The 9,597-nt window shown below is 52.6% G+C and overlaps 3 protein-coding genes across 19 annotated transcripts in view; 2 read left to right on the top strand and 1 right to left on the bottom strand.

The window, feature by feature from the left end:
* Positions 1-9,597, top strand: part of LOC118702294 (carcinoembryonic antigen-related cell adhesion molecule 1) — an 813,263-nt gene that overhangs the window by 556,324 nt on the left and 247,342 nt on the right. The window lies entirely within an intron of this gene.
* PAFAH1B3 (platelet activating factor acetylhydrolase 1b catalytic subunit 3) lies at positions 489-3,135 on the bottom strand. Of its 2 annotated transcripts, XM_036408186.2 has the most exons (5): positions 2,730-3,130; positions 2,464-2,553; positions 1,665-1,781; positions 1,466-1,588; positions 489-813 (listed from the first exon to the last, which is right to left on the bottom strand). In XM_036408186.2, exons 1-5 carry the CDS (start codon positions 2,805-2,807, stop codon positions 526-528), a joined length of 696 nt encoding a protein of 231 aa, XP_036264079.1. In that variant the 5' UTR covers positions 2,808-3,130; the 3' UTR covers positions 489-525. The 2 variants fall into 2 exon arrangements, with proteins under 2 accessions (XP_036264079.1, XP_036264080.1); XM_036408187.2 differs by lacking the exon at positions 1,466-1,588 and having other exon boundaries at positions 2,730-3,135.
* On the top strand, positions 7,537-9,210 carry PRR19 (proline rich 19). The gene is made up of 2 exons (XM_036408169.2): positions 7,537-8,599; positions 8,693-9,210. Exons 1-2 carry the CDS (start codon positions 7,981-7,983, stop codon positions 9,145-9,147), a joined length of 1,074 nt encoding a protein of 357 aa, XP_036264062.1. The 5' UTR covers positions 7,537-7,980; the 3' UTR covers positions 9,148-9,210.

Raw genomic sequence — 9,597 nt, forward strand, 5'->3', positions numbered from 1 at the left:
AGAGGTGACACTCCCAAATACTGGGCTGTCCTCAGTGACCTCTGTTGCCCCCATGTGGTGTAAGCCAGCACTGCAGCCAGGAGCCTCTCCAGGATTGTGGATACTGCCCAGCTGAGATGCTATACCCTGTGTGGAGGGATGACTGCTGGGAATGGGAGAGTCAGGAAGCTCCCAGAGCACCAGCCAGGAGAACAGCATGTGCAAAGATTGGAGGCCTGTGTTAGGCCACTATGTTCCCAGAATTCTTTCTTGACCCCGATCCTTTAGGGTAGTGTTAGCAAACTGGTTTCACCTAGTGTTACCGATTGCTAAGTGCCTGCCTGGAGCGCTATTGTGATAGTATAAATGTGCCACACTCTCCAAGAACCAGAATGCCTTGATAGATGGACGATGCCTTCTTTGGGCAGAAACAACACCCTGAAGAGATCGGGGCTGAGGCTGAGGTACCCAGATGGGCTTGGCCATAAAACAGAAAATGGGAGGGAGACTGAGGAATAAGAATTTAATATTGCAGGAAAGCAGATGTTAGAGTGTGGGCTCTGGCAGAGGGACACCCTGACCCTGGTCTTGGGCCAGCAGGCGCAGAAGCAAGGAATGCAGGGCCCGGCAGACGGGTGTGTAGCCTAGGCGGCTCAGGTGCAGGTAATCATACATGTCATGGTGGCTGATGGTACCGTCTGAGTGCACGAAACCAGGATCAGCATCCAGGAAATGGGCCCGTGGACAGCCAGCCAATGCTGCCCGTACCAACTCGTTCACCTGCCGGTTTTTCTCACGAAGTGGGTTAGGGTGCTGGCCCCTCGGAAGCAGGCCCTGAGGAAGATACCAAGAGTTGTGAGAAGATATCCTATCAAAATCTGGGTGCTACTAGCATCTCTGTGCCAAACTGTTCTCCAACCCCCACTATGAAGTCCACAGCTGCAGAATACACGAGGGATGGGAAATGGGAATTGGAAGGATAGTTCTTGATGCCTGGTCTGAGACCCCATTCAGCAGCAATAGCCTTATAAAAATGCTGACAAGCTGAAACTGGTTTGGCTCAGTGGATAGAGTGTCGGCCCGTGGACTGAAGGGTCCCAGGTTCAATTCCGGTCAAGGGCATGTACATTGGTTGCGGGCACATCCCCGGTAGGGGTGTGCAAGAGGCAGCTGGTCGATGTTTCTCTCTCATTGATGTTTCTAACTATCTCCCTTCCTCTCTGTAAAAAATCAATAAAATATATTTAAAAACAAACAAAAAAAACAACCCAAAATCTCTAGTGCTCCCCTGGGAAAAGGGCCTAATTGGTCATTGAACATGTCCTTATTCATAGCTGCTCTGATGGTTGTAGCAAGTGTCAATGGGAAATTTTGCCTGAAAGCCATTGCTCTGTGCCAAGCTACCCAGAACCATGCCAACTATGGCGACACATGAGGGGGTCCCAGAACACTGCTATCCATTCTCCCCGCCTTCCCACTCTCTCACCAGCACCACGACCCGAGCCTGGGGCTGCCGCTGATTCACCAGTTGTACGATGGCCTTGATGCCGCCAGCCACCTGCTCTGCTGTGTGCCCATGGTTGTTTGTACCTACCCAGACCACCACAATCTGGAAAGAGAGGCATGAAGCAGTGGTGAGAGGGCAGGCTAAGAGGGCTTTAGCTGCCCGCCCAAGCCCTACTTACCTTGGGCCGGATGTGTTCAAGCTCCCCATTCTCCAGCCGCCATAGCACATGCTGTGTGCCATCACCGCCAATGCCAAAGTTAAGTGCATGCAGAGGAGAGAAAAGCTCCCGCCAGATCTGTGGGCAAGAATGGTGTGGGCACAGGGGCATTGTCAGCATGCCCTACTCTGGGTCCAAATGTTAACCAGATGTCATTACAGAAGAGCCTCTCCATGGAAGCCATCTCATCCTGAGCAAACCCCCGTAAGGTCACACCTCACATTATAGTATAGCATCTATAGTATAGTATAGTATAGTATAGTATAGTATAGTATAGTATAGTATAGTATAGATGCTAGCATAGTCTTTGGAACCCACAGAAGCAAGACTCACTTTATGGAAACCATTCTGCTTGAGCTATGTGTTGAAACAATAAACCTCTCTGAGGAAAACCATTAACCGTGCTTAGTGGAAAGATATTAAACCCCAGCCCCCTTTATGGAGAGCCATTGCAGTTGACCTACACATTGTGGAAAGAACTATAGCTTTGTGGAAATCTATTAAAACAAACAATAAAGAGCCTCACTTTAGTCAATCTTGCGGGAAGCCTCATTTTAAGTCTCATTATATACAATAACGGCCTGATCAAGCCAGGGCACACACTTCCTTCTTGGTATAATGTACCTTACACTGAAAATCTGGGTGCTGGGCGCTACCCGAGGTTATTCGGGTACCCCATATTCCGCCTGGCCTGAGGTCTGGTCCAGGTGAGTCAAGAGGGCAGGCCTGGGTGGGGCAGGAGGAGGGAGATCGGCCTCACCTCGCACTGATGCATCAGCTGGACCAAGGAGTCCCCGATGAAGACGACTTCGGGTTCTTTATCTTTGCTGTCAGCCACGAACCTATGGTGCTTCGGGGACAAACGCGGGTGAGTTATGGCACGCTCGCTCCTGGGGCCGTCAGACAACACCCCCCTCCCACTGGCCTCAGTTTCCCAATCCTGTAGTGAAAGCCAGGCGAGCCAGCTGGACTCCCGAGCCCCGGCCCCCACCCCGACTCCTGATGACCGCGGGCGGGGTCGCTCACCAGGGACATCCAGCGTCCATCGCCCTGAATGTCCTGCACCGGCGTGGGGTTGCTGGCTGGGTTCTCGTCGCCATTCATCTTGGCGTCACAGCTCCTGCAGGACGAGCGAGCGAGCGAGGTGGGCCCAGAACGTTCCCGTAGGAGGCAGTCCGCCACACCCACTCCCACCCCTCCAGGCAACAATGGACGGTCCGGACGCCGCACTCCACCGGCGCATGGAGGCGGGTCCCGGGCGCCGCCTCCTCTCCCGGGGCGGAAACCTCCACTCAGGAGGGGAGGCGGATCGGGCAGCCCGGCTTCCCCCGCGGCGGCCGCGCAGTGAGCTCGTCCGGCGCTCTCCGCCCGGGCGCTCTCCCCTCCGGGCCTCGGCGGCGGCGGCCATGCTGCGGCACCTGGGCAGGGGAGGACGGCACCACCCAGCGCCGGGGGCGGGGGGCGGCCACGAGGAGGGAGAAACCACCGGAGCGGCGCCGGGGGGGTGAAGTGCTGGAAGGCCAAGAGTGGGCGGGGACAATCTAGCGCCTTGTCTCGCGGGGAGAAACCATTTGCTGCAGGACGAGAAATGTGCAGAAGGGACTACCTTCTCTCTCTTTTGTCCCCCCTCCCTCCCTCCCTCTCGCCCTCTCGCCCTCCCTTTATCCCTGTCTCTCCCCATCTCTCCGTCCCCCTCCCCATCTTACTCCCTCAGTGTGTCCCATTCACGCGGCGGCGGGGGAGGGGAGTAAGTGGACGAGTCCATTCAGGATGGGGTAGTTCATACACACCTGGCCAGGAGGAGACGCTCCCATTTTCTATTGATGGCGGGGACAGAGAAGAAAAATGGCAAACATGACAGGCTCAGCCCACCCAGTCAGCAAGCTCACCGCTGGCCCGTGTGGCTCAGTGGGTTGGCCGTGTCCTCCATAGCAAAAGGTCCCGGTTTGATTCCCACTCAGGGCACATGCTGGGGGGTTGCAGGCTCCATCCCCAGTAGAGGGCGTGCAGGAGGCAGCCGAATGATGTTTCTCACATCATTGTTTCTCTCCCTTCTCTCTAAAGTCAATAAAAACATTTTAAAAAATTAGAGGCTCATTTGTAAAGGAAACACTCTAAGGCCGAGCCAGGACATTACTGAGCCTATCTGCTCATGGGCCTCCCCTACTCAAAACCACCAGTTTAAGTGGCATGAAAACTAAGTTACCTGTCATTACAGACATCACAGGTCCTGCAAGGAGGTTAGAAAGAAAGTGCAGAACGAGAAAGGAAATTAGAGACGCTGCAAGGCCCAGGTCCAGCCTGGCAAAGCTCCCACAGCTGCTCACCTTGCAGATCTGTGGCCTCTGCTCCCCTCCCTAAACCTACTGCCAACCAATAACTTCAGCTGGGTGTGCCTGGGCTCTGAAACTTATATCCACAGCCAAGGCCACCTAAGGTCTATCTTCCCCCACCCCAACTTAATCTCAGATCTCAAGTCTTCCTGGATCTCCCAGTTCTTGGGGACCAGCTGTTTGTGGGGGTTCTGCACCCCCTAAACCTCCTGGCCATAATCCCAAATGAGATCTTCCTATCTATTCATTCCTTCTCTAGGCAGGTTGAGATACCGAGATGAGTCTCCTATTTATGTTTTGCCTCAGTTCTCTTGCCTGGAACAGGATCTGACTCATAGTACCAAGTACTGTGGCTGCTCACAAGTACTTGTTGAATGAATATTAAATGAATGGATCTTGTCCTGGCCTTGTCCCCGTGGGTGGGAGAGACAGATCCAAACACAGAGCTGAGGAAAGGATCAAGGTTGTGATTAAGGGAGGAACTGGGGACCTCTGGAGATGAGGCAGAGGAGGACTCTGATGGAAGGTAGGTGACCTAGACGGAATAGTATCTGAGTTAGGATTTGAAAGATCATGAAGGTTAGCCAAGCAATATTACACAGATAATACAGCTCATTGGGACATGGGTAATACCCTGGCAAAGTTTGATTTTAAAGTCTGATGGCTCAAGTGTAGGTAAATAAGTTGAAGAGGTAGTGAGGCAGTTCCTGAAGCAAAGTTTAGTGAGAAACAAAGCTTCGAGGGGGGATCCAAGATGGCTGCGCCCAGGTGAACACCTAGCCGCAGCCGCACACAACAATTTCAATAAAATACAACTAAAATATTAAACGGACATTGCCCAGAACTACAGGAAGGTTGACTGACTGGAAATTCTACAGCGAGAAGCAAGGAGAAAACCAGAAGGAGGCGCGGAGGAGCTGGAAAAGCCAAGGTACAGAGACGCGGCGCGCGGAGAGGACGGAGCCGGAGAGGAGGGGGAGGCGGGTGCCTGGAGGGCGTTCCCTAGTGGAAAGGAGATAAAACTCCAACTGTGCTGGCCCCCTGACTGCTCTGAACCCCAGTTCTAGGCCAGACCCCAGTGACTCAGGCTCAGCCATAGGGAGCCGGGCTGTAAGGCGGAACCCCGGGGAGAGGCGAAAGGAGGTCCCGGCGGTGCGCACACTGCGCACAGAGAAGGGACGGTCGGCTGTGCCGCGGGATTGCCCTGGCCGGAAGGAGACTGGGGCTCCAGACTGCTCTGAACGCCACCTCCAACTCCACTTCCAACGGAACTGAACCCCAATACCGGGCTCATTGTGGGAGAGCATAGACTGTTTAGCAGCAGGCGAAAATCGAGGGCATCTTTCTCTCAGAGGCACAGGCAGCGAGCACTGACGGACCCGCATAGGGCGGGGCTGACAGAAGCCAAAGCTGCAGGCTCCACCCTGAAACCCCGTCCCATCTGTAACTGCGAAATGTGACAACAAAATAGATCACAAACGAAAGAAATGGAGGACAAAAAGCGTCTGGATATAGAGTTCAAATCTACGCTTATAAGGTTTTTCACGAATTTCCTAGAAAAGATGGATAAGGCCTATGAGGATATGAAAAGAGATCAACTAGAATTAATAAGGAGTCAACAAGAAATGATAAGGGATCAACAAGAAATAAAGAATACATTGTCTGAAATAAAAAATATTTTACAGAGTCCTAAAAACAGAAGGGAAGATCGCAAAAATCAAGTCAAAGATTTGGAACATAAAGAGCCAGAAGACACTCCTCCACAGAAGCTAGAAGGCAAGAGAATCCAGAAAATTGAAGATAATGTAAGAAACCTCTGGGACAACTTCAAGCGAACCAACATCAGAATTATGGGGGTCCCAGAAGAAGAGAGAGAGCAAGATATTGAAAACATACTGAAAGAAATAGTGACAGAAAATTTCCCCCACCTGGTGAAAGAATTAGACTTACAAGTCCAGGAAGCGCACAGAACTCTACACAAAAGGAATCCAAAGAGGGCTACACCAAGACACATCATTATTAAAATTCCAAGAGCAAAAGACAAAGAGAGAATATTAAAAGAAGCAAGAGCAAAGAAGGTAGCAACCTATAAAGGAGCACCTATACGATTGTCAGCTGACTTCTCAACAGAAACCATGCAGGCCAGAAGGGAATGGCAAGAAATATTCAAGGTGATGAATAGCAAGAACCTACAGCCAAAAATACTCTACCCAGCAAAGCTATCACTCAGAATCGAAGGCCAGATAAAGAGCCTCACTAATAAAAAAAAGCTAAAGGAATTCATCACAGCCAAACCAGAATTATATGAATTGCTGAAGGGGGTTCTTTCAGAAGAGAAAGTAAACAAAGATAAAAACTATGAACAACAAATACGTAACTATCAACAAGTGAATCTAAAAACCAAGGAAATTAAAAAAATCTGATGAACAATATTAACTGTTGAATATAATAGAATCAGAGGTATGGAAGGGGAGTGAACTGACGATTCTTGGGGAAAAGGGGAGAGGGGGGCGTGGGAAGAGACTGAACATAAACTGTGCACCTATGGATGAGGACAATGGGGAGAGGGGAAAGGGCAGAGGGTGGGGTGGGAACCTGGTGGAGGAGACAATGGTGGGGGGGGGGGGAAAGGAACATTTGTAATAATATGAACAATAAAAAAAATAAAAAATAAAAAAAAGAAACAAAGCTTTGAGGCATTAATTCATCAAGTGCTATTTTAAGTTAGATGTTGTCTCATCTCATACTTACACTAACTGTATGAAGGAGATATTATTATAAACCCAATTTTACAGATGAGGAAACTGAGTGGCTGCACAATTCTCCAAGTTCACACAACTCAAATGTGCCAGTCTGGACGTTTTAACCTAGTCCCAGAGGCCAGCTCTGAATGGTGACACTCTACTGACTGTCTATTGATGATTTCTGTGACCGACGGGGGGGGGGGGGGGGGGGGGGGGAAGGGGGGGTGCTGGCTGGCTGGCCCTGAAGCCCATACGCCTCGCCTGATTTCGAGCACTCCAGACTGAAACTCCACATATAGACCTCTAAACCAATCAGATTCAGGAAGGGGCGGGCCTAGTGAACTTCACAGCCAATTGGTGGCTGGTACCAACCCTGAGGACGAATGGGAGGTTTCCGGATATACGGCTGAGATGGGCGGAGCTACTCCAGGCGGTCGGAAGCCCTGGCACGTGCCTCTGAGCCACTCACCTCTAAGGTGCGTGCGCGCGCATGCGCAGGAGGCACGAGGCCGGAAGCGAGGCCGGAAGAGCGCTAGGCGCGTAGTGAACTGGGGTCTCCTCGGAAAACAGAAGCCATTGCACCCCACAGCGTGGTGGGGTAGGGTGGGCTAGAGGGAAGGGACCAGGTTCATCGGGACAGGAGGTGGTAAGGTGCCCCTCTCCCGTCCTTACCTCACCAACCATATTCCCCTTTTCCTACTTCAACTGCCCCACCCTCGCAACCTCTCCAACCCCCGTGACCAAGCCCCAGGCCCCCTCCCCCACAGCTCCGCTGTCGCCCTTTCTGGGTCTTCAAAGTTTTCTCTGTACAACTTCTCTTCTGCTTTTCCTTTTCTACCATATTTCTACTTTCTGCATTCTCCAAGGACCCATGATTCTTTCCCCATCCTCCATCTTTTAGCTATTTTCTCATGCCTCTGTTTCCTGTAACTCTTCTGGTGTTCCCTGACAAGTCTTCCCATTCACCAGGATTCCCTTGATCCTGCCCTATACCTATGACTTCTTCCCAGGACCAGCGTTTTCCATTTTTAGTATATATGCTGCCAAAGCGAGCACCCAAGCCTTTTCCAATCCCTTTCTGCCCACTCCTTCTCTCACATCGCCTCCCACCTCACCCCGAACTATCTCCTTCTCACGACTCACTTTTAGGTCCCTGATTTGTATACAGATGAGCACCCTATCTTTATTTTCCAGGACTCTATGGACCCCCGAGGGCCAGCCCCACAGTCTTTCCAGAGAGCTGAGAAACCTGGTCGGGTCCGCCGTCGGAAGACCAGACGGGAGCGTAATGAGTCCCTGGTGGGCAGCCGCCGGCCATTGGCTCATCAGGAGCCTCCTGTGGCTAGTCGGAATCCACCCATGGACCTCCAGGACCATGTGGCCCCTACTGCAACCAAGCTAGTGGTCATAACCCAGGGCCGGCTAAGCCGGGAGCACCGGGGTCTCTTCAACCATGAGGTGAAATCTCTGGATGTGGCAAGGCTGCTGAGCAGTGGGTCACTGGAACCAGACACCCCCACATTACCCACCAAGCCTTCCCCAAGCCCAGTCAGGGCCCAAGAACCAGGCCCACAGTCAAGAGGCAAGGAGAACCAGGTGCCTGGAGACTCTGGCCCAGGCCCACCTAGTCCCCTAGAGCTCCCTGGCTTGGGGCAGCTGCTAAGGGAGCTGCAGGGCCAGCTGATTCTGCCACAGGCCTTCCCCAGGAGGAACCTAGTACAAGAGGCCAGGGATGCCATCCTGGGTACCTTACAGGTATGCCATGGTTGTGTGCCCGACCTTACCCTGGTGCTCCGAGGCTGCCAGCCATCCTTGTCAGGTGAGCTCACCTCCTGCCCTTTGTGCTCCCCTTCCCCTTGTCTGTTTAGCTCAGCTGACCCCCTCCCTCCCATGCTTCTTTCTTCTATGCCAGGGACCAAGCCTGAGGACTCTGAGAGACGAAGGATCAACAGCCCTGAGCAGGCCCCAGGGGAAGGAAGGCAGAGGAGGAGAGGAGGACAGGGGACAAAGGAATTCACCTTTGCTGAGCCTCATACCTCCAGCACTCTCACTACACACAGAGTGAGCCTGGCTCCACCGAAAGGTCCTTGGCCACCCACATTGCCTTCCACATCTCCGGTTGCCTGGGGCCCTCCAACAGCCTTTGACCTGCTGAAAAGCATCTGGCTAGTAGCCACACCACCTCCTTCCTGGCCCCGTGGGGTCAGCACGCCACAGTCCCTGCCTCAGCTACCATCCCCCTTGTTTTCCCGAACCTCTGCCCTTGACTGGAGTCCTTGTCCCCCTGCCCCACTGCCCAGCCTCTCCTATACAGTGGCCCAGAGCAGCCCAGAGGCCTGGTCCTTTCCACCCATGAGACTGTACTAAGGGGACTAATGCTGGTATAGGGGCAGCACTCCCAGTCACCTCAATAAAATACCTTCCTTCATGGTCCTCTTAATTTTCACTGAGTGGTTGATTCAGGAGAGTCATAACTCTTGAAATGGAGGAGAAGGTACTATCACGTGTCACCTTTCTAGGGCCTAAGGGACCAGGAGAAGGAGAAAACCTGGGGCTTTAGTCAATTCAACGCATCCATCCACTGAGGCCAACTATGTGCCAGACTCTGAGCTCTGGCGATGCTGGGGCCTCAGAGTGAGTGGTAGGCTCTGTCTCCAGGAGACTCCAGTAGTGGGGAGGGCTGGGGGAGTCTGAGGAGGGAGTCTGACTCTGCCTCAGTGATGAGGGAGGTCTTCGAAGTGGAGATAACACAGACCGTTGTATATCTCAAGATGGGTAGAAACTTGCGCGTGGAGGAGGGAGAGGACATTTGAGACA

The sequence above is a fragment of the Pipistrellus kuhlii genome, unplaced genomic scaffold, assembly GCF_014108245.1.
Source record: "Pipistrellus kuhlii isolate mPipKuh1 unplaced genomic scaffold, mPipKuh1.p scaffold_m20_p_38, whole genome shotgun sequence".
NCBI lineage: Eukaryota > Metazoa > Chordata > Mammalia > Chiroptera > Vespertilionidae > Pipistrellus > Pipistrellus kuhlii.